At 48.1% G+C, this 24,253-nt stretch overlaps 1 protein-coding gene across 1 annotated transcript in view; it reads left to right on the top strand.

Annotated features, from left to right (window-relative positions):
- The window catches only part of LOC147904342 (uncharacterized), a 178,713-nt gene that overhangs the window by 100,451 nt on the left and 54,009 nt on the right, over positions 1-24,253 (top strand). Inside the window, exon 9 of the mRNA XM_087391234.1 lies at positions 12,437-12,584. Within this exon, the coding sequence (XP_087247360.1) occupies positions 12,437-12,584 (148 nt within the window). The remainder of the gene's footprint in view (positions 1-12,436; positions 12,585-24,253) is intronic.

The raw sequence follows: 24,253 nt of genomic DNA, 5'->3' as shown, positions 1-24,253 counted from the left end.
CGAAGTGCTCTATCCAAAGGCCTTCGTGATCTTGTGCTTTCCGGTTGTGGAGCCGGCGAAGTGCAGCCCGCACATTCTGCCTAGTAAATAGATGACAAGTAGTGGGCTTGGGCATAGTGGACATGTCTGGCGGTGTTTGCCTCAGGACATCATATAAGGAGCATGCATAAGTGCCACATGCCCGGATAGGTGATGGGGATGGGTGGCTTTCCCTCTACGAGGAATCCCCACCCAGTGGTTGGGTCTCCTCTGCGAAATGATCTGATGATCTCATCCATACTATGTGTGAGGAAGGCTCGTCTGTTGCAGCATGTCAACCGCTGAAAGATCCTGTGTGCCTCATGTGGTACCAACTGACCCAAGGCTCGCTCCCGTGTGAGGTGGGCTCGCATTTCTCTGCATTCATCATCAAACCAGGGGTTTTGAGGCATCTTCCCATCTCGTACCCCTAAAGATCCGGGTCGTAGGAAAGGATTTGATGGCAGCATCCTGTATCACTGTGACAAGGGTAGCTGAGGCGTGGGCAAGGTCTAGATCAGCCTCCAATAAGGCCGTAAGCTCTTTGGCTAAGTGATACACATACACTGGATGAAGTTTACGGTCAAAGTGGATCTGGGTATGGGTAGTGGTAGGAACTCTCCCTGTGCCTGGTGTAGAGCAAGCTCAAAGCGGAAATACATCATCAAATGCATGAGAAAAAAAACAACTCCTTAAAAAGAGGTAGAAAACAACCAAGGTTGAGGCCGAAAGTGCCATCTCAACCCTGTAGTAGTTTCAGAGAAGAAGGGGGAGCCTCTCCATTCTCTAAAAAACGTAGCCCTCCTAGCAGAAGCTGCCCCAGAGGATGAAGTTTTTTGGGATTTCACATATATTGCATAGAATATCAACTAAGTAGAAAATATATGGCCTACTAACAGCAATCAAATGAATCAAACTTCCCAATAGATTCTCTATGTACCATGGAGGATTTTTAAAATCTTTATGCTTGATTCCATGGGAATAGGTAAGAGTTTGCAATCATGCATGTGGAAGTTTTTGAGTGAAATTGCCGTATGCCAACATAATACCATGCTGCTCTCCCTCCCCGCCTAGCAGCTCCCCGCCATGCTGCTCTTGCTCCCCGCATTGCTGCTCCTTGCCCCCGCCACCCAGCAATGCTAAACAAAGTGGCGGGGCATGAAGTCTATTATTTCTTAGATGGGTACAGTGGGTACAATAAGATCCGAATGACACTAGAAGATCAACCCAAGATAGCGTTCATCACCATCTGGGGGGTGTAAATCTGTATCTGATGTGGTTTGGGTTGCGGAATGCACCATCCACCTTTCAGCTAGCAATGCAAGAGATCTTCGGATAGTATTTGACGGGCTTTATGAGGATTTTCTTGGATGATCTTAGTGTGGTCGGAGAAAAAGTAAATCATTTTGAGCACCTACGGCTATGTTTTGGATCTGTCGAAATATTTCCTTTAGCTTGAACCAAATGAAGTGTGCATTTGCGGTTTGTAGTGGCCATTTGCTAGGTCACGTCATTAGTGCGGAAAGAATTGTGGTTGATCTCAACAAAGTGGCAATCATCATGCAGGCACCTGCTCCCACTAATCCAAAGGAGTGTTTGTGGTTTTTTGGGGCAAATCTGGTAGCATGGTAGACATTTGATGTTCTTGGCTCACATGGTGATTCCATTAACTGCACTAGTGCATGTGGAGCCAAAAGCCTTCTTCTGGTCCAGGAGTGTGATAAGGCGTATCGCCAGCTCAAGGTGCAACCATCTAGAGCAGACATATTGATACCTCCAAATTGGGACAAAGCGTTCAGAATCCACGTTTTTGTGGATGCATTAGAGAGAGTAGTGGGTAGTGTGTTGATACAAGAGGATGTAGCAGGATAGTATGCGAGCTAGAAAACTCTCCCACGGCAGAGCAAAACTATTTAGTGTGATAGAGCAAGAAGGTCTTGGGATGATCTTTTTTGTAAATAAAAATTTGGCACTATCTTTTGGGTTGTTTCATATTCCATGTCAACCATTCCATACTTCTATATTTGGTGAGGCAGCAGGATCTCACACGTTGACTCGCATAGTGGGTGCTACTTCTTAAAGAATTCGACTTCAAAGTGGTACACTGACCTGGATCGCAGCATGCGGTTGCGGACTACTTATCTCCTTTGGAATCTGGCAAGCCCACAACTAGCATCAAGGATGAGTTTCCAGATGTGGATCTTTTCATAATATGTCTCAAGAGATTGATAATCACATAAAGTTCCAATTACAACTGGTTCCACCAATACATCTAAGAGCAAATGGAGATCATATATCAATTATAGATGGAGGTGGGACTAGCACAGTGGACTCTCTACTGGGCCCATTGGCTTTTGTCTCACGGATGCATGACCTTATCATACCCTCCCCCCCCCACTTGAAGCCGACCACTCATACCTAGCCTTCGATGTTCTTGCTACTACACCAGGCACAGGGAAAGTCCCTATCGCTACCCGTACCCAGATCCACTTTGACCGTGCCCTGGATCCAGTGTATGTGTGTCACTTAGCCAGAGAGCTTCCGGCCTTATTGGAGGCTGATCTAGACCTCGCCCACACCTCAGCTACCCTTGTCACATTGATACAGGATGCTGCCACCATATCCTTTCCTACGACCCGATCTTCATGGGTACGAGATGGGAAGATGCCTCAAAACCCCTCGTTTGATGATGAGTATAGAGAAATGCAAGTGTCTGAGGGGAGGGGTTCCTATCCTTCCGGAGGTGTTACTGACAAAGGCCGCTGGCGTGAGAAGAGTGAGTGTTGCAATGCTCTAATGCAGTGGATCCCACAGAGTGCAACGTGCAGTGGTGTGCGAGTGTCGTCGCGTAGGCTGTATTGCAGTAAACGACGATGTACGAGTGCACTATGCTAAATGACAATCACATGAGAAATCCACAACATAAGTAGAAGAAGAAACCTTGTCATATACTAGTGAACAATCCCCATATTGGAAAGAGACAAGAAAAATGAGAAAGTGACCAAGATGGCAAAGTACATATCACTGGACCAACATCTACAAGTCACAAGTCGCAAGTCACAAGAACACACAAGTCTATCCCCATAGTAGACAGAGGGGTACACACAAGTCTCTCCACACTCTCTCCTTGGTGAGCTCGTAGCTCCAGCCTCTATCTCTCCGCACACTCTCCTTTCTCTCGCTCCAATGCCGAACGCCAAATGCTCAATGCTAAATCTCCCCTCCCCTCTCCATCTTCGCCTTCATCCTCATCCCCGCCTTGGAGGGTCCCTTCTTCGCTAAGAATCTTCCCCTTTCTTCCCATTGGTCATCCTTTTATCTCCTTAGCTGTTAAGGATAGCCGTTGTGCCGCTGGCTCTCTTGATGGCTACGGTGACTTCTTGACTCCCTGACTCGCCAGTCTCTTCTAGTCAAGATGGTGTAAATTCTCCATGTGCAGGTGAGCTGGATCACCACACCACTCAACCACTGAACCAGTGTGTAACTGTAAATACTCCTAACTGCTCCATGTGCTAAGCTCACTCTCCATGTGCGCAGCTCTCGATGAGATCGCCTTGGGCATGGTACTTCTAGTTGACCTGTGGTTGACATGTGACGACCTGTGGTTAACATGTGTCGATCTGTGGTTAACATGTGTCGATGCATGGTCGCCTCGGATAGTACTCTTGGATGATGAACCCATGTGGTCAACCCTTCGTGTCGTGTGGCTAACCTGTGTTGACACATGGTCGACATCGCCTGTCAATATGTGGTCAGCGCCCGCCTGTCAATATGTGGTCAACGCCTGTTGTCATGTGGTCAGGGGTGTTTCTATTGTAACAGTTTCCCCCGCCACTATCATTCACCGTCCCGATGAATAGAAATGGGGGAGGGAAATCGTCAAAAGAAAAAAAGAACTTACAAACCATTGATATGGCGATGGAGTAGGAAAATAAAATTTTATAGACAATGTGGCTGGCCTTGCAAGTAATACCCAAATTTGTATTAAAATGAAACAGTGAAAATAAAATGCTGGTTGATGAGGTACAGCATAAAAATTTGCAAAAACTGAGTGCGTCATGAGGATAGGAGGACACCATGATATTTACAATGAGAGCCAATCAGCTTGTCAAAAATCTAACAGTGCAAAAAAGAACCCATGTATAGAATTACTGAGGAAGGTCTTCGGTAGGCTTCTCCTCTACCGCATTCGCCTCTGCCCTCTGCTCTGCTGCAGTGGTATGTAGCTTTGTAGCCTTTTCCTTAGCCATCTGCTCTGTCCCAGTCATATGTAGCTCTGGATGGTGGTGTGTTTCCTCCTCAGCCTCAATGATGTCCATCACGTTTCTTAGATTTTCATACTTGGTCTTATACCGGTGGTATCACCGGTAGTAATGATCCTTTTGCCCTCGCAAGGTGGAACTCTGGAGGGTGGCCAACTGTGTCCGAAGGTCTGTGAATTCTTCCTCCATGGATGAACGCTTCTTTTCCAATTCAATCACTCTAGAATCTGATTTTTTCTGGGCAATCTGGAAGGAAGACAACGACTCCTTTAACTGTGTGATCTCCTGCTGAAATCTGATTACCTCTGTGAGATGCTGGCTCTGCAAAGTTGCCAGAGCTGTTGCATGCTGGCTGCGTACTGTTGTCATTTCTGCTTCCCATTCCTGCTTGTGACTGTGGTGGCGATCCTCAAGGGCAGCCCGCTGAATGTTCCAAGCGATGTCACGCTCGTGAATAGCTGATTCCTTCTCTTTTTGCCACCTCTCCTCCTGTTGCCGAAGTGTCACCTCTGTGGTGCGTTGTTGGGCTGCTTGAGCTCTCTCAAATTCTAACTTCAAATGTTGCTGCTGGGAGAGGAGCTTATGAGCATAACTTGTGGAATTGAAGACGGCTGTCCCGAGTTGTGTGAAAGTGTCATCCATGATACATTGAGCGAGATGTAGGGACCTTTTCATCTAGCCGTACCTATCGCTGTAATTCAGCCTGTCAGCCAAATTAATCACGTCCCCCAATTCCTTGAACATGTTAGGGAGAGCGCCCTCTTCCTCCGTAGATAGGTTGCCTGTAGGTGCCAATTGATCTAAGTGCACAAAACATGTCGGTGTGAAGAGAGTGGGAGAGAGGTAAGGAGTCTCACTTGCAGCTTTCTCACATACACAATGGGCGAGTACGCACAAAAGTGGAGGCTAAAAACAGTTTTCCTCTTCTTAGTTGTGAAAGCCAAAAGAACTCTCTCCTAGTACAAAAGGAATAGATGAACCCTATATGAGAAATCTGCCTTAGAAATCTGAAAGCCAATAGTGACAAGATACTGTCCTATCTTGTCAGACCTGGGTGCTTGCTTCAAGCCATACAAGGCTTTCTTCAACTTGCAAATAAACTCAGGATGAACAGCATGAACATAACCTGGTGGCTGCTCCATATAGACCTCTTCTTACAAATCACCATGCAAGAAAGCATTCTTTACATCCATCTGATGTAAAGACCATCCCTACCATTTCTCTGCTCTTCAAAAATCAGAAGAGAAATCAACTCCCCAAAATCAGAAAAATTCTCACGGACGGCAATGGATGTCCGGAACTATGCATAATCCTTTCCTAGACCATTCAAGGTCACAGAAACTAAATCATCATCTTCCACTGGCGACCCAATAGAAGCAAGTGCATCTGCAATCTTCTTCACCTTCATGTGGTAGTCATTGATGCTCATATTTTCTCTCTGCACATTATGCAACTCCTGCTTGAGCTGCATTTTCCTGGCTTGTGTATTTGTGCTATACATTTTTATCAAAGTATCCCATGCCTCCTTCGACATGCTTGCATCCTGAATATGCACAATCATAGAATCGGAAATACTGATAGACAGCCAGTACATAACTTTTCTGGCCCTCTCATGCCAGCCTTTAAATGCTTGCAACTCCTGTTGATTGAGAACATTAGGAATAACTGGTTCTTGTTCAGCTCCAGTAATGAACTCCCAATAGCCTTTTCTCTTAAGGAAATTCGTCATTCTAAACTTCCATGCTGGGAAGTTGTTCTTGTCAAGCTTTTCAGTGACTATTTGTGAAAGAGCATCAGACGCCATTACAAAACACTGCAAAAAACACAACTTCTGTCTCACAAGGGCAAATCTGCAAAACTAATGAAAGTGGTATTTAACCACACAGTCACTTCCTAGTGACGATTTTGCATCAACAGGCAATAAGAATGATTCTGTCACTCCCAATGTCTCTGAACACATGCATACGATGCAATTTCTGCGGCAACTTTTCACCGACCTGCAAAACAGTGGTTACATAGCAAAAACATGGCACTTTTCTGAGTGCCTGCGGAAAATTTGCACCACCAAAACAGGCCTCGAAATGGCCTTGAATCAAAAAAATAATGTCACCGCGGTCTTTGTCCTCATCCGCAGCATATACTGCCCTCTTGCCACACTGAGAAGGACCTCCCAATCTGAGACAAGGCACTCTTGCACTTTCCGGCTATGCTACCTGCAGAGATTTGCTCCCAAACTCGAAAAAGGAAAGCAACACTGATCCTCTTACCAAGACACCGCGAACTTGGTTTGCTTTCTTGAGCTCCTTACCACGAACCGAGCTCTGATACCATGTGAAGAGAGTGGGAGAGAGGTAAGGAGTCTCACTTGCAGCTTTCTCACATACACAATGGGGGAATACACACAAAAGTGGAGGCTGAAAATAGTTTTCCTCTTCTTAGTTGTGAAAGCCAAAACAACTCTCTCCTAGTACAAAAGGAATAGATGAACCCTATATGTGGGTCTCAAACCAAACTCAGCTAACCTAGGTGACATACTAACTGAGCCACTAACTAGAGTACATAAAGATGGCTGTCATCCAACTATTATTCATGGGCGGTGTATCAATCGCATCTACAGCTAACAAGTCAGTGACATAAATGCACAACGGTCACCTTGGCATATCACGAGTGGAGCTCGATATCTCAACTGTCGGGGCCCTGAAGGTCTTCCTGTTCTGTGCGAGGCATTCTTGCAAAGGAATGGTGAAGATTTGATTCACATCTTCCTCTTCCCCACATATTGGTAAGCGTTTCCTGGGAAGAACAGATAGTAGTTTCCTGTAATCTTCATTCTGCTTGTCCACAAGAGAGACATTTGAGCCTGATGAAGCAGCTATGCAAGCTGTGAACATATCATTTTGATGAAGGGATGGGCAATCCACAGACTTGGGCAAACTCCCTCCCTCAAATACCTCCTCTGATGGTGAAGTTGTTGGAGGATCTCCCGGGGAGGAGCTCCCACTCCTGTCTCTGCTCTTGTCTCTGCCTTGTGTCTTTGCCTTGTGGAGGTCATGGTAGGGAGGCGGAAATGTGAATTACTCTTGGAGAAGACTGTGCAAGCCCCTGAGAAAGCCCATGGGAGTCAGGTCCCAGAGTAAGATTCAGATCCAACACATGGTCGGAGGTCACTTGAACCACTGTGGTGATGACTGCATCGGTGAAAGTGGTGGCGAGGGAAGATGGTTGCAGTCCGTCGCGAAGGTCGCAAAAATACACTTTTCGAGGTCGTCACTAGTACAGCACCCGTCGTCACTGGTACAACATGGGGTATACCTGGTGCAACCATACCCATTGAAACTCTGGAGGTCCCATAAGAAGCCTGGACAAGTGTGACTGATGGAGATGCAAGTCCGGGCACTAGCGAAGTGACTGATGCAGATACAAGACATGTCACTGATGGAAAACCTGTAACAAAATGTACTGAAGAAGCTCCGGGGCACACTGCATCAGGTTGCGCTCACCGAGGTGCCCTCCTTGTCAAAAGAGGAGAGGAGGCAGGAACTAGGGAAGTGACAGTGGAAGAGATGGCAGAGGTGGTGACAGGAGGGGAGGATGACGAAGGGAGGCAACCTGTGACAATGGAAGGAGGATTGGCCTTCCACTGGTAAAGTAAGAAGGTGAGGTGTGGCCCACAAGTACAGGTATATGTTTCCCGACGCTTACAGATCGTATTACGAAAGGCAGAGTAGAAGAGTGAGGCGAAATTGTAGGGAGTGACGGAAAGAATGGAGTCGAGGGCAGAATGGATCGCCTTGGTGATGAAGAATTGTCCCGGGGCAGAGTAGAAGTGAGTGAACAAATACCTCGCTAAAAGCGCCTCTCTATTGTTTCCCTCGAGAACCTTCTTGCACTCATGTCCGCGGCAATGAGGTTTACAATTCAACAAGAAGGACATGAATGTGAGTGACTCGGTGTGAGGTGGCAAAAAAGGGAGTGTCGGAAGAAAGAGGTATGTGGATATGAGACTGGGAGTGAACATATGACGCGAATTCAAGAATCCAAATGTGTCTATTGCAAAGTCATAAGATTGAATAAATGCAGTACACATTTGGACGTCCAGCGGGGGAAGCGTGACATCATCAAACTCCGTGAGAGACATGCGAGCTACATTTGGACGTCCAGCGGGGGAAGCGTGACATCATCAAACTCCGTGAGAGGCATGCGGGCTATCTCATCAAGTGACAAAATGCTAGACAGCTTGAGTGTGGGATCAAGGAAAGGTTTGAAAACCACCCGAATGATCGAGGAAGATGAAGTAGGGGATGGAAGATCGCCAGCTATACTTTGTTGGGCCAAATCACCGCCACTGGTACTGTGCCCACTGGATGCCTTGGATGTTGTCTCGATAGTACCTGTGGGGGGCAGATAGTCAGAGCCTCCATGATCTGAATCAGAGGAGCTTGAAAAAGGGGATAGCTCCTCATCTGATATGATAGTGATCCTGTTGGAGGTAGGTGAATCTGCAACTACTCGAGGGCGTTTGGAAGTGCTCTGTGGTGTAGACCTAGCACCCTGGTCATCTGTGGTACGTTTGCCAGGTGATGCCATGGAGGGTGGTCCTGATCCTGCTTTGCGGGCTGCCCGAGCCGTATGAAAGTCAACGAATAGAGTGTCTCAGGGTAATTTGGGTTTGTACTTGTGGCGAGGGGCACGCGCAGGCATGAATGATGGTGCCCTATGGAGGCAAAAAGTGAGGAGGTGGTGTCGATGTCGAGGTCTGGAGAGGCAAGGACTGAAGAGGGGGTGCTGATCTTGAGACCCACAAGATAGGAGGTCTGGAGAGGCAAGGAGGACTGAAGAAGGGGTGCTGATGTCGAGGCCAACAAGATAGGAGCTTGTGGCTGGAAGGGCCTGTCGAGAGCTGGGAGAGGAGTGTGACAGATTGTCTGAAAAAGGTTACTTCATTAAGTATGAATGAAAACCGCAAGAGAAAGCTCTAATGAGGGAGTATCATGCCATGCTTGAGAAAAAAACCAGCTCGAAAAGAGCTAACAAAAATCCAAGGTGGAGGCTGAAAATGCCACCTCAAACCTGAAGGAGACAAAAAGAAGAAAGGAGATCCTCTCCAAACTGTGAAAAAAGTCTCTCTCCTAGCTGTAGCTACTCTGGAGGATCCTTCCTGCATGCTCGCCCAGATGGCCATCAGTGTGTGTTTAGTATCAATCCATGTAGTGGCCATAGACTGGGAAGGGTGAACCTGGGAACCAATGCTGTAATTATTATTTTTTCAAGAAAATTACTTCATTAAGTATGAATGAAAACCGCGAGAGCAAGCTCAAATGCGGGAGTACATCATGCAATGCATGAGGAAAAAACAGCTCAAAGTGAGCTAATAAAGAAGCAAGGCGGAGGCTGAAAATGCCATCTCAACCCTGAAGGAAACTCAGATTTCTATTCTCCAACTAGAGATATTCTATGGACTGTTTGCCTTACAACACTCATGTTATTCCCCAAAATTGTGAGTTGTTATACTTAGGATCTAAGCATCTGCAATATGTGACCAAGAAAGCAGTTCCTTCCAAAAAAGAACACGATCTCCTCTAGAATTGGATGCATAAAGGTTTAAGAGACCAACCTTATGCCCATCAATCAAAAGTATAATCCACTGAGCTCTGGAAGGGACTATGATCCCATGTTCAATTACCAAGGAGAGTATAGAAGAAGAAAGAGAAATGCAAGTACCTCCCCTAGTGCCCAAGGCGGGTGACTAAAAAGTGTGGCCTGAAAGAAGCTTACCTGACTTGGAACCAATCCCAATGTCCATGGGACCCCCAGTAACACCTGGATGAAGTTGGTTACGAATTAGCTGCCTACAGCGGCGGTGAGGTACACCCCTGCTGAGGCCCTGAACGTTCCAACTGACAATCCTCATCTACGAGAGAAGGAGGCTGGATGGAAGATCCTACCCGACCTGGAAGCGGAGAAAGCCCTCTCCTGCGAAAAATTCCTCCTATCAAGAAGAGGGAAGTCAACTGGGGAAAGCACACCCCCCCTGCTGAGGGGGAAACTCTGTCCTGGAAGATATGCTCCCCAAGTGTGGAGGGTACAAACTCCTCCTCTGCCTCAAACTCAACCAAGTCTGCTAGAACTGAAAGTGAATTCTTTCGAAGTGCCTCTGGCACTAGAGTGCGAAGGAGCCCTGCGGAAGGAGGAGTGGAACCAATAACCCCCTTACCCCCTATCAAGTATAGGAAGACATGGCAACATCTGCCTGACCTCAGCCACAATTTTGTCACCCTCCTCAAGTAATCAAGTAAAGCACGGGCCTCTGCAAAAAGGTTATCCCTAGATGAGCGCTCCTTCATCTGAGCAAGGTCAGGAGCACAGTCTCATCTGCACATGGGACCAAGACAGGGATGTCTCCTACCTGAAGAGACGTGTCCACGGCCCCGTCAGTGGTAGCCTGGGGTACTGGCTCACCAACTCTGATAGGCACCCAACGGGCAACGATCAAAGCAGGACGTCCTGATTGTCTTGTATGGGCTATAGAAGTACCAGGACGAGATGCTGATGGACCTGGCTATGAAGTCGAAGGTCTAGCAGCGCGTGAGGCGGTTGTGAAGAAGGTCCAGGTTGGGTGAAGCTATGAGGCACACTCTTGGATCTTTTTGGTCTTTTCTTTTTCCTTGGGCAATCTCTGGCAAAGTGCCCAAGGGTCCTGCAAATCCCACACTAATCCTATCTCCCTGCAATCTCGACTCTCTGTCAGAAGAAGGAGCCATTTGGACGCTGAAGCATAATGTGGTCATCCGGGATGTTAGCTAAGGTCAGAGACAATGACCCTAACACGTGGTACCCCATCGGACCTGACTGCCTCTGTTGCTGAAGTAGCCATCTCAAGGAGAGGGGGGATCTCAGTAAACCACTCCAAAGGCGGCTCCAATGGAATGTAGCAGTCAATGGTACACCTGAGGAAGGCCTGAAAATGTGATGAAGAGTGATGTCGTCCGGCTGTCTTCCTCAACAGGATCAAACCCCAAAGAAAAAGGGGTCAAAAAAATCCTTATGGAGCTCAGTGCTAATGGGCTAGCCTGCAACACTGTACGAGCTACCTCCGAGGAGTCAAAAACAATCTGGAAGAAACCTCGCCCAAGCAGACGAACATCTGTAAGGTGCCCTGCGAGGTCTCCAGGTAGAGTGGCAAGCATCTGTAACCTAGAAGGGTGGGACCCATGGATGCGAGCAAAGATGCGATGTCGAGCTCTCCTGCTCAGTATCTTTTTTGAGCTGCTGCAACTTGTCTTTTGAGAAAACAACTGTTTTCGTAGCCTGTGGTAGTGGACGGAGGTTGGCTGAAGGCAAAGCCATCGCCAATCGAGGTGGGTGAGGCCGACTCAAACACGAACAAGGTTCCTTCCGCACTAAGCTGCCCGGGATAGAAGGAACAGGAAGGTGAGCTGAGGAGGAGGAGGAGGAGAGGCTGAGGAGGAAAGGGAGGAAGGGGAGGATGAGGAGGGAGGAGGGGGAGGAGGGGGAGGAAGGGCTGAGGTAGGGAGGGAAGAGGTAGGGTAGAGGAAGGGCTGAGGCGGCGGTAGGGAGCGGGAAGAAGGGGTAGAGGAGGGGGGTAGAGGAGAGGGCTGAGGAGAGGGGTAGGGAGCGGGGGAGAGGAGAGGGCTGAGGCGGGGGGTAGGGAGTGGGGGAGAGGAGGGGGCGTAGGAGGGGGAGCGGGGCTGAGAGGGCGGGGAAGGGGGGCGGGCTGAGAGGAGAGGGGGCGGGCTGAGAGGGAGACGGAGAGAGGGCGAGGGAGGGGGAGGGAGGGAGGGGCTGAGGGAGGGGGAGGGGGAGGGGGAGGGGCTGAGGGCAAGGGAGGGGGAGGGGGAGGGGGAGGGAGGGAGGGGCTGAGGGAGAGGGGGCAGCAAGGGTCGGGGAGGAGCAGCAGCTCTTTGTTGGACGTATGTTACAAAGCCCCAAATTTTGGGGAGGAATGCTGTAATTTTGAATTCTCACTTTCATGAAACAAAAAGCATTTCAAGTTATTGCATATGGTCTCAGTCATATATGTTGATACTGTTTTTTTGCTTAACTCTACATGCTTGAATGATTAATACCCTAAAGAAACTCTCAAAGGACAAACTCATACAAAATCCTTTGTTGCTTTAATATCCTTTGATCAACAGGCTATATGTGATGCTTGAGTACGGGTATGTGTCAACACAAAGCTCAAATAGTGACCCTTGTATACAAAACTCAAAATGTCCACATGAAGGATTCTTGTGTTGTAAATCACAAAACGATGGAGATTGGAATACATGTTCATCGCAATTGGTAAGGGATTTCTCATAAAAAACAAATTGCATGCATGACGTATTACCAAAGTACACTCTCGTCACACATAATGCTAGCTGGATACAAATTTGAGGAGAATAAGATATCCTATGTCTTCATAGGAATTGAAAGAACAAGTCAGCATTTTGTTGAAGTGTTTCATGTATATATGCAGCAAGAAAATGAGAAAGAAAAGAAAAGAAATTTTATTAAAAGTCTTCGGAAGACCAAAGGGTCTATTAGACTAACATAACCTGATACAACGAGCTGAAAGGAAGGAGCCTCTAAGTGGGCATCAACACCCATGGCGAATACAAAAAGAGCCATTATCGTAATGATACCGATACAGCTCGAGAAGGTCTCCAGCCTCTAGCCCAAATCTGAAACTTTTGGCATTGTTGACCATAAATGAAAGAAGGGATCCTCGGAGAGCTGCTGCTCCTCCCCATACACCTCCCTGCTGCCCTCCTCAGCCCCCTCCCTCTCAGCCCCTCCCTCCCTCCTCCCTCCCCTCAGCCCCCTCCTCCCCTCCTTCACCCGCCTCTCTCAGCCCCCTCGCTGCCTCCCTTACCCCACCCCTCTCAGCCCTTTCCCCACCCCTCTCAACCCCCCTTCCCGCCCCTACCCCTGCCTCCCTCTCAGCCCCTCCCTCCCTCCTCCCTCCCCTCAGCCCCCCCTCCCCTCCTTCACCCGCCTCTCTCAGCCCCCTCCCTGCCTCCCTTACCCCACCCCTCTCAGCCCTTTCCCCACCCCTCTCAACCCCCCTCCCCGCCCCTACCCCTACCTCCCTCAGCCCCCTTCCCCACCTCCCTACCCCTACCCGCCCCACCTCCCCCAGCCCCCTTCCCTGCCTCCCTGTCCCACCCCTTCCTCGCCCCTCCTTGCCCCCAGCCCCCTCCCGGCCTCTTCTACCCCCGCCCTGCCTCTCCTACCCCCACCCCTACCTCGCCTTCCCTGCCTCCCTCTTCGCCCCCCCGCCTCCCTACTCCACCCCTTCCCTTCTTCGCCCCTCCCCGCCTCCTCAGCCCCCCTTCCCGCCCCCTTCTCTTCCCTTTCCTACCCCTTCCTTTCCGCCTACCAGCCCCCCTTCTTTTCAGCTATGCCCCCTTTTTCCAGCACCTCTCTATTTCAGCCCCTACCCCCTTCCTCGCCTTTTCTTTTTGCAGCAGAAGTGACGGACGGATCATTCAACTGGATTTGAATCGGCCTTCCCACCCCAATTGGCGATGGATTTTCAATCAACCAATCCTAACCCGCTTCCATCGGCCATGAAAACAGTTACATTCTCAGAAGACGAGTTGCAGCAGCAGCTCAATAAGGACAGCTCAATAAGGATGTAGAGCTTGAAAGCTCTACCACGTTGATCGCACGCATCTATGGGTCTCACCCTTTTAGGTCACAAGCCAAAGACTGGATGCTTTTGGTGCTACCACCAGTTTTCACCCCTCGACTTAAAGATGTTCGCTTACAAGGATGAGCTTTCTTCTAGGTGGTGTTTGATTCACAATGATCTCTTGGTCATAACCCAAGTCCCGTAGACACCTGATGAGGTGGGCTCTCGGAACCGTATCAAAGGCTTTGCAGATCCACAAAGCAGCAATAAACCCTCTGTTTCTGTACCCTCGCCTCCTCAATGATACATCTAAGTGTGAGAATGTGATCCATTGTCCCATGATGACATCGGAATCCAGCCTGTCCATTTGCTCTAAGTCCCTACATCTCTGCGAATCGACTTATCAATCATTGATGCATAAATCTTGGACATGACATGTCCGATCATAATGGTCCTGTAGTTCTCTGGGCTCATGGGATCCTCTTCCTTGTAGATGGGTGAAATAGTGTTAATAGTCAAGGTGCATGGGAACCCCAGACAAACAGCTTCATTAAAGAGCTTTGCTAAGATCCGGGGCTAGGAGATTAATCCCATATGCAATGAATTCAGTGCATAGGCCCTCATGATCTTTCACTCGGCCATTATGAAGTGTCATCATGGATCCTTTACACCCCCCTTAGTGAAGGATGTGGGGCGGGGTATGTGTGAGAGGTTAGGAGCTGGCTGATTTGGGATATCATAAAGCGTGCGTGCATAATCATGCCAGACTTGAGTGTCAATGAGTGGTGAAGAGGACCGCTCCTCTAGAAATCTCTGCCAAAAGTCCTTAGAGAAGTTACTAAACAGAATATTCAATAGTTCCTCCTCGTTTTGGCGGGCAAAATCTAGCTTCTTCCTACGTACTAATAGACGATACTCATGTAGCGTTTCATTCGGGAGTTGGTTTTTGGTTTCTAATTTGAGTTAACGGCGTAAAGCCTTGCACTCATCATCATACCAGCTATTACAAGGAACGGTCCTAGGTGGTAGTGGATGAGTGGAGCGAGTAGTGTGAGGGAAAGCGTAAAGGGCAGCCTTGTGTAGTGACCAGAGCAGCATGGTCCTCTAGTAAGGGTATAAAGTCAATATATGTGAGAAGTGTGTAAAGGTGAGCTGAATATATAGGCGATAGGCTATGGTTGAAAGGTATGACATGATAAGTGGTGTGAGTGATCTATGGAGTGGGAGGTACTATAAGATGGGGTGTAGAGATACTAAAGAAGAGGTATGTATGATCAACCCTGGGAGGAGAGGGTACGATAGTAAAATAAGTGATACAAGACGCGAAGGCAAGGAATCCCATGATGTAATCAATGATGGTAGAGCCCCCTCCATGTTGGAAGCAGGTAAAACCACTTGAGGAGGGCCATCTATCAAGACCATTATAAATAATTAGATCATGCATCCTGCCTAGATCTAAAAGAGCCTGCCCGTAAGATGTGACCGGAGCTCATCTATTAGCTGGAACTCGCATCATACCTGCGTCCTCAAGATAAATCTCTAGCAGTAAAATGCAATTGTCTCTAAAGTCGAGAAGTGGTACATGACCGACCCCTATCATCGCGTTGTACCCAACCAGGAGGACTTCCCTGCGGCTCAAGAAGTCAATAATGTCCTGGCAGAGAGTTGCGTATGGTGATGTCTCTGTCTCCTCTCAAAAATCTCGAGCAAAGTGGGAGGTCTCGGGGGGGAAGTAGGATACTGCAACAAACAAATCCTGATTGTTTGTGTGTCGGATCCGGATCCATAGAAAATTGGATTGTGTATCTCTCCGCTCTACTGAGATGGTCCCCAAAAGGGCAGACTTGTAAAGAACTGTTGATCCTCGTACTCCCCCTGTGTCCCTCACCTCATCTCTGTAAGCAGACTCCCGTGTGTACCCACTGACTACTGGTAGTGGGCACTCTAGACTCTGATGTGTCTCTGTATAAAAGACTATGTCACGACAGGTTCTCGGTAGGCTGAGTCCAATAGACCCCGCCTCCCTATGTGGGAGGAGGGGCAAATGCCCAATGGGGGCCTATAAGGAGTTGTCCATTCTGATCCGGCTGCTGTATCAGAGTGTGCCTCTCCTCAACCTGTAAGGGGGTGAGATCCTCATCCATGGATATCGATGGTGATTGGTCCCGTAATACTGATCTACGCCGTAGAGCTGAGAGTCATGCATGAGCATCATGGAACCATATGATAAGGGGCTGCTCTCACACGCCATGCCTGTGCTCAGCCATCCCAAGAGTAGTGGCCACAATGCAGTCGCATCGCTTATCGGTGTAGTCTCGGTACATGAAATGCCATGGACTCTACTCTTGAGAGACTTACTAGCTCTCTGCTGCTGCTCCATGAGAGTGGCTGAAACTCTTGCCTTTGTAGGTTCTCATTTGGCAACACCTACCCATCTGGATGTCTCCTCGATTACAGATTGCATGCTCGCAATCTATGCCTTGACCACTAGGGTAATCCCTGGGACTGCATGGATGGCTGCTACCTCCTGTCAGAGCTGCAAGATGTACTGTCTGAGCTCTTGAATGAGGCCAGCCTGCTTTTGAATGATGCGGGCCTACTCCTGTATGGCACAAGCCTGCTCCGAAGCGGGATTGCTCTTGTGCGAAGCAAGTCAGCTCCACCTCGTGTACACAAATTTTGTGTACCTCCATGAGCAAAGACTCCCAAGCATCTGGTGATGGGTTAGCTAGAGTCCTCGCCCAAGCATCTGGTGATGGGTTAGCTAGTCCTCGCCGAAGCTGAAACTGAAAAGGTTGTGGCTGACTCCTGTTATCCTATAGCTTGGGGAAGAGAAAGAAAGAAAGAAAGAAATTTTATTAGTCTTCGGAAGACTGATGGGTCTATGAGACTGAAAGAAAACCTGATACAAATCACAGTAAGGGTGGAGCTACTGAAACGAGCATCATCACCCATGTTGAATCCTAAGTCTAATCATACATAATCAAATCAAATACATCTGGATGTAACAATGAAAAGAAAAGGACTAGAGCGGAGCGGAATCCTCCGTATGTCATGTCGCCCTAGCTGGTGCATAGCCGGTGATGGGACACTGGTGCCCGTCAAGGGGTGTTATGCGTCTCGGTCTCCTGGAAGAGGCTCGACGCAAGACCAGAGCCACCGTGACTCCCGAGGGACCTATCCTAGGTCTAAACAATGACAGGAGGTCCCCGAGAGTGATCTGTGTGTCCCCTCGATGTCTTGTGTATCGTGCTGCGGTCATCGAGTCGGGGTCTCTGTCACGTCTGCGACTAGAGACTGGACGATCAATGTCACTCGATGGGAAGAACTCTATGATCTTGCTCTGAGAGGTGTCTGATGATGTGGCCAAGCCCCGTCGCCTGAGTAAGTACTCTCTGTGTCGGACCCCCTCGTGAATGAAGGCCGCGAGGCATCTCTGATGTGGGTAGGCGAGGAATCTCGAAAGGAGCCCAGAGCTATCTCTTAAGAGGCAGTGGTAGTGACCTCGGATCTCGTAGTACACTGGGCACCTGAAAATAAAATGCTCCTCTGACTCGACCTCTTGACAGTCGCACAATATGCATAAGTGATGCTCCCTAGGAATCCCCTCTGCTCTGCTGCTCTCTATGCGGAGGCGGTATGATGATACCCGAAACTGTCCGATGGAGATCCGTAGTGAGTGAGGCATATGAAGCTGAGTGTACCCCGGTGGTGTGATGAATCCCTCCTCCGAAATACGAAGCAGTAATCTCTGTAGAAACTCAGCTTCACCGAAAGCTCCCTCAGCTCCAACCAGGTCCTAAAGGTGTGTAGCTGCAGGAGAGAATGTAGGCTTCAAGGAGAGGAAGGAGGGAGAGTACTAATAATCCTAACCACCACTCACTTGGCCAACTTTTGGCCTTCATTACAACCATCTCCGCTCAAACACAATTTCGTCCTCAAAATTGCAAGTGATGGTGGTTAAACTCCAAAATCTCTGTTGTAGAATAAACATGCTCCAACATACAAGCCACCTGGGTCAAAAGGATAACTAGAATAGTTCTTTGCCTTAGATGTGGTGGCACCTCTTGTGTCATATAAACGTTCATCCCACCTCACATTCTCATCATCAAGAAGCTCCGCAATCACATAGCCATTGCCTATCTCCACAAAGTCTACTATGGATACCTCTTTATGCTTTGCTGTCCCCTTTTGCATACACTGGGATCATTCATTGCTTTTCCATATATGCATTGCATCTCTGCCTGTGTTGTCTTGCCCAAATGCAATAAACTGAAAATCATCTTCATTATAGATGCTATATTCAGGCTCAAACAGTTCCAGAAATACTTGTGCTTCCTCAACATTCCAGGGGTCTTCAATCGTCACACGTAAAGCCTTGAACCCTGGGCTGTACCACCATAATTTCCTTTTAGCCATGACACCCATGAGGTCTTTGAAAGCTGCCCATGTGTAGGGCTTCCAAGATGAATTCCTCGTCTTCAACTTGGTGTGGGCATGGTGCTGATTTGACAAGGCAACATCAATGTCCCACACGGCCCTCATACTCATGTGTGTATTGGGCATATGATGTTCTTCCATATAAATCTATCCACGCTGCATTTGTTGTCCAAGCTGCATTTGAGGTGGTCTAGACTCTATGTAGAGCCTCCTCTTTGATTGAGATCAAGGCCAACGCCTCTCATAGGCATTGTGCTGAAATAGAGCTGAGAAATAAGTGCTGGAGGGACACGCTCTCTCAAAAGCATCCACATGAGGTTGGGTTGCATCAAATGGCGGTAGTGAATAGGGGCCTCTATCCCCAGGGGCATGTAACTCAAGGATATCATCCCTTGGAAGAGTCACTAGTGGAAGTTTCTGGCTGAAATTTCCCATGGGCAAGATCATAGTGGACTGCTCACTGGTAGGCTTCCCACAAATGGAAGGGTCTGGCTGGTTGTGTAATAGATACTTTTGCCCAAACTGCAGCTTGTGTGGGGTTACAGTAAAATCACCATGCATTAGTGTACCTTGGTGCTTTACTAACAACGATGCAGCATTATCATGCCCGATGAGATCACCATCATCAGAAAGAGTCCCATTGTTCTTCATGATCCTCAACTTCTGTTGTGGCAAGTTTGCCTCATCCCCAACTATAAACTTACCTTGGTCTCCTGCAATAGCACTTCCATGCGCACCCTTTCCATCAAGTTGCGTATCTGCATTAGTTTGCTGCTGTGCACTAATGTACTGCTAGGGACAGTAAGTATTTAGACCAATGTGGTTGTGCAAGGGCTGCTTATTGTGCCCATTTTCAAAACTGTCCCAACAGCCATTTTCCTTTTTCTGTCATTGTCTTCATAACTTTGGCTTTCATCTTCAGGTTGGATACCGCTTTTGTCATTGGCAGTGGTCATGAACATATAAGAATCAGATGTAGGGCTCTGCCATCTGGTATTCCTGCAATCTGACTGCTTGGGCATGGGTTCCATCCCCACCATTAAGTTCAGTCCCAGATGAATGCATCTCTTTTGTGTGCTTTCTGAGCATGGTATGTAAGCTGAGATTTCAAATTTCGACTACCCTTTCATGTAGGCTTGTCTTTGACAACCTTGTGGGTGTCTAGGAGACTGTTTGGGTGGATTATTTGAATAGGCATTTATTATCCCACACCCATCAGCTTTGGTCAATGCACTGTGCTTTTCCATGCTATTGGTGACAAGCTCGTGCTCGGTGTTAGTGGCCAGAATCTCATGTTGTCCATGGGATTACTCACAACCAAGGGATGGGCTGGCTCTTCCATCGGCATAGGCAAATGCTGTTGGTCTTCTGTAGGAAGTGCCAACACAAAGGGAACCTGGTGGCTTGTCAACGTAGGAGCATCATCCTTGCTAACAGAAGACCTCCTAGCCTCTTCATTAAATTCCCTAAAAATGGGGTCATTGACCATCCTAAGATCCCTTGAATAGGTGTCCTTCCCATCCCCATCTTTCAGTCCATAGCAGAAAGCTTGGGCTGCTTGCCCACGTCCTACATTGCAATGTGCACAACCTCTTTGATCTTCTCACAAACTTGTTTGGCCAATGTGCTAGCCCATCTGCTTCACTACCTCAGCTTGGGTCATGAAGCATCGTCAAAAAAGAATCCGTGAATTTAACCCTTGTACCATCAAGCATGTGCACCGCAATGGGTGCTCCCCAAGCGCCAGCATCTGGTACCTACTATCCATATTGATTTCCGCCATTTAAGCTGCTATTTTCATTAGAACACTTATCCCCGAAATCACTTGACAACGACCGTATCGTGGGCCTGCATCCAAACACATCATCAATTGCTCTGAAGCATGTTTTGGTTGCATGCCAGGGAGTGGCATAACATGGCTGGACTGCCTCACAAGCATTGGCAGAAATGCATTCTCCTTAGTAGTTTGGCATCTATTTTCATAGGCCTTCTGAGTGTGTGCCATAACTGCTCTAGGCATCATAGCTTCAACGATATTTGGCTGCTCGATGGCATTTGCATCTCCACTTGCCATCTCTGGCCATTCTAACAATTGAATATGTAAGGTATAACCATGGTCATATATATGCCGACCATGCAAGGTGTTTCGTGTGGGTGAAGGAGAAGCTATCTGAAGAGAAGGAAACAAATGACAAGCAACTTTGTTGGAAAGATCAAGAAGAGGTATGCACATCAGCATTGAAGGAGATATAGAGGATGCATGCTAAAGAGGCAAGACCCCAGTCTCTGGTAGCAGAGTCGAAGGAGAAATTTAGTGGAATAGCAATCGGACAATAAGTCCAACACCATATCCGATTAAGAATTTTGACAGGAAGTCCAAAGATCAAAATTTGGAAACAAAAGCAAGAAGCCAAGAGAGGATAGCCTCTCAACGGAATTGTTCAGAGCCTTCAAACAAGCATCAATAAAGATCACACTGGACCAGTTGTCGAGCTTGGCTCCACAACAGCATTCTTTTTTTTTGCAAAAAGAGACTTCTATTAAGTATTAAAGAAAAACCGTTAGAGCAAGCTCCATACGGGATACATCATGCAATGCACGAAAAGCTCAAGAGCCAAAAAGAAAGGATTGAGGCTGATAGTGCCATCTCAATCCGGTAGAAACCTCCGAGAAAAAGGGAGAACCTCTCCAAACTCGAAGAAATATAGTTCTTCTAGAAGAGGCTGCCCGTGAAGGGCCCTGCATGCTAGCCCATATGGCTATCAAAGTGTGAACCGTGTCAGTCCAAATACCCGTGAACACTTGTAATGGGTGTATCTGGGTGCCATCCAAGGCCTCAGTACATCTGGCTCTCCAAATGTGCCAAGAGGAAATGCTAGCCAAAATCTCCCAAGAGGTGTCCACTGAAACATGAGAAGCTCTGAAGGGAGTAAGTGGTACATCCTGCAGAGAGCAGGGCTCTATCACCTGCCGGCGGACCGAGAGTGCCCAAGAAGAAGGCTCACCCTCATAAAACACCTGGGGCCCGGTAAGAGATAACCATGCGACCGAGCCCCAAGTCATGAAGAAAGGGGAAGTGTGAAAGATGCTGAGTATCTGAGCAACCCCTTTCCAAACAGTCCTCGCCTGCACAATGACATCGAAGACAAGTGGGATCAGCCCCAAATCGTGATCTCCACAGGTTCACTGCAATCCCTCCATGAATAGAAAGCCAAAAGAAAAGAGTGATCTTTCTATTTCTGAGGGATTTCCAGAGCCTCCTCCAGAAATTTCTATGCAAATCTGCAGTGATGAAGAAGCTTTCCCAATGGGGGGCTCTAGAGGGAACCCAACCCCTACTGTGCAGCTGAAACCTCCTGGCATTACCAACCGTGAAACGAAAGAAGGGAATCCCCCTCTCTCGATGCCCATGATCTATATATTCCCACTCTCCTGGGTCCCACTGCAAGCACCTGATAGGTGCACCTCCATATAACCACAACCTCAGGATCCCAAGGCCAAGAACAGAGGGTCGGGGTCTAAGTACCACTGCAAGCCCGCTCCATGGTCCACAAAACCAGCAATCCTGACAGGCTGAAAGGCAACCTCAAGAAGAATGCCATCCTTGGATGTAGAAAGTAAACCTCCATCCCCAACATCAAAGACCAGTGCGTCTTCCCTGAGACCTCGGAGAGCGATCACTTGTAAAGGAACTGATGTCCTCGAAAAAGCCCCCATCCAAGTGGTGGAAGTAATAGGCAGCTCAACTGTCCATTCCACCGGGATGGCTGCATCTATCTGCTGAATCCTGCGTGCTACCCCTCTGAGGTGACTCACGGACTGCAGTCTCTGATCCTCAGGTAGCCTGATAAAATATTTCCAAGTGCCTACTGTGTAGGCGGGGCCTCTTTCCCATTTAGACCACTGCATGTAATGGGAAGTGCCCAGTGGTCTGGCATGCTCATCAAGAATACTATCATTCCAACTGATCGGCTGCCTATCAATCTCTTCGACGGTAGAAGGTGAAATCCTTCGAAGAGTGTTCCTGAATCTCCCCCAAGCTTTCAAGATGGCAGTCATGAGAGGAGAGGCAGGAGATGTGAGAGGGGCTGATGTGAAAATCCAGCGAGGGCTGTCCACCCAATCATCTCCCAAGGTTGGTGTGCAAGCCTGAATGCGTCCAAAAAAGAAATCCTTCCAAGGTTCCTGCCCAGGCATGAGTCCCCTCACCACCACCTTACAAAGCAATGCCCTGCACTGCAAGTCCGGGTCAAGTCCGGGTCAATGACATTAAGGCCCCCTTCACATGTAGGGAGAATAATAGTCTCCCAGGCCACCCTTGCTACATCTGTTGTGCCATCAAGTCCACTCCATAAAAAATTCCTAACTAGTATGATGAGCTGAGTGATGCAACCGGCACCAGCAAGAACACACGAACCAGGAGGTGGCCAAGAGAACCTGGTTCACTACCACAATTCTAGATGCAAGGTCGAGTTTGGCAGAGCTCCAGAAAAGGAGCTTTTTCCTTATACTTTCTAGTACTAGGGCAAACTGCTGTGCTGGAGAGATGTCCAATCCTACCTGACATCCCAAATACCTGATAGGAACACCCCTCTGAATCCAGGAAAAACCAATGTCAACTCCCCAGCCTGGAGTGTCCTCATCACTGATCCAAAAGCCAAAGGATTTATGCCAGTTAATGTGTGCCCCTGCAGCTGAGCAAAAAATATCCAAGGCTATCCGGAAAGAATCAAGTGATTGCAAGGAGGCCTGAATAGCAGTGTCATCAGCCAGCTCACAGTCAAAAAGCTTCTGCTCCTGTCTCAAGGGCAGTCTCAGCCCAAAAATCTCAGCCTGAGATCTAAGGAAGATACTCATAGCTTCTGCCACAAAAAGAAATAGGAAGGGGGCTAAAGCGCATCCCTGACGAACTGATCTGGAAATTTAAAACCTGTCACCCCTTACCCCTCTCAAAACCTGGCTGTGGGCTGATCTGTAAAGGGAGGCCACCCCTCTGATCCAAGCATCTGAAAATCCAAACCGTAGAAGAGTGCCCTCAAGAAAACCCCAATCTACTCTGTCATAGGCTTTCTTGAAGTCCAAGAGTAAAATTGCTAGCCTCTGCCCACTCTGCATAGCCCACTCTATGGCTTCCCAAAAGGAAAAGATATTATCAAAAATGCTCCTGCCATGCACAAAGCCTGTCTGAGTATCATGGATGAGGTCTGAAAGAAGGGGCTGAAGTCGGATGCTGATCGCCTTGGCAAGGATTTTGTAAAGAGTGCCCAAAAGAGTGATGGGTCTCCAATGGGATACAAAATTCCTATTGCCACCTTTAGGGATAAGGTGAATGAGTCCCTCGGTCAGTGAGTCAGGCATCTCACCCGAGTCCCAAATGCCCTGCAGGGCTGAAGTAATATGATCACCTATCATATCCCAAAAGGCTATAAAAAAAGGAGGAGTAAGACCATCGGAACCAGGGCATTTGCCCTTATGAAGGGCAAAGATAGCAGTCTTGAATTCTGTGTTGGTAAAGCGTGCATCAAGTGAGCATAACATCTCTGGGTTGACCAACACAGGTAAACTCTGCCAAACTTCATCTCTAGCCACCTCTCTAGCCTTTGAGTTCGGATCTGCGGAAAGAAGGGAGGTATAAAAATCTGTCTCTAAATGCATGAAAGTTTCCGAATGGGACTGCAAAACGCCGTCAGAGTCAATAAGCTGCCTGACACTCTCTCTACTATGTCTGGGGCCAAGTGTAGAGAAAAAGTGTTTATTGACTCTCCCTCCCATCTGTATCCAAAAGGACTCCCGGGCATGGAAGGCATACTCTGCTCTTTGATCACGCAAGGTCTGCAAGTGAGCCCTTGCCGCAGCAAGGCGCTCCTGTATCCAAGCATCTGATGGTCGTTTCTTC

Source organism: Dipteris shenzhenensis, chromosome 2, assembly GCF_047967505.1.
Source record: "Dipteris shenzhenensis isolate YYH24624 ecotype China chromosome 2, Dip_SZ_1.0, whole genome shotgun sequence".
NCBI classification, from domain to species: Eukaryota; Viridiplantae; Streptophyta; class Polypodiopsida; order Gleicheniales; family Dipteridaceae; genus Dipteris; species Dipteris shenzhenensis.
The sequence above is the reverse complement of the archived record's forward strand: the minus strand, read 5'-3'. Positions and strand labels throughout refer to the sequence as shown.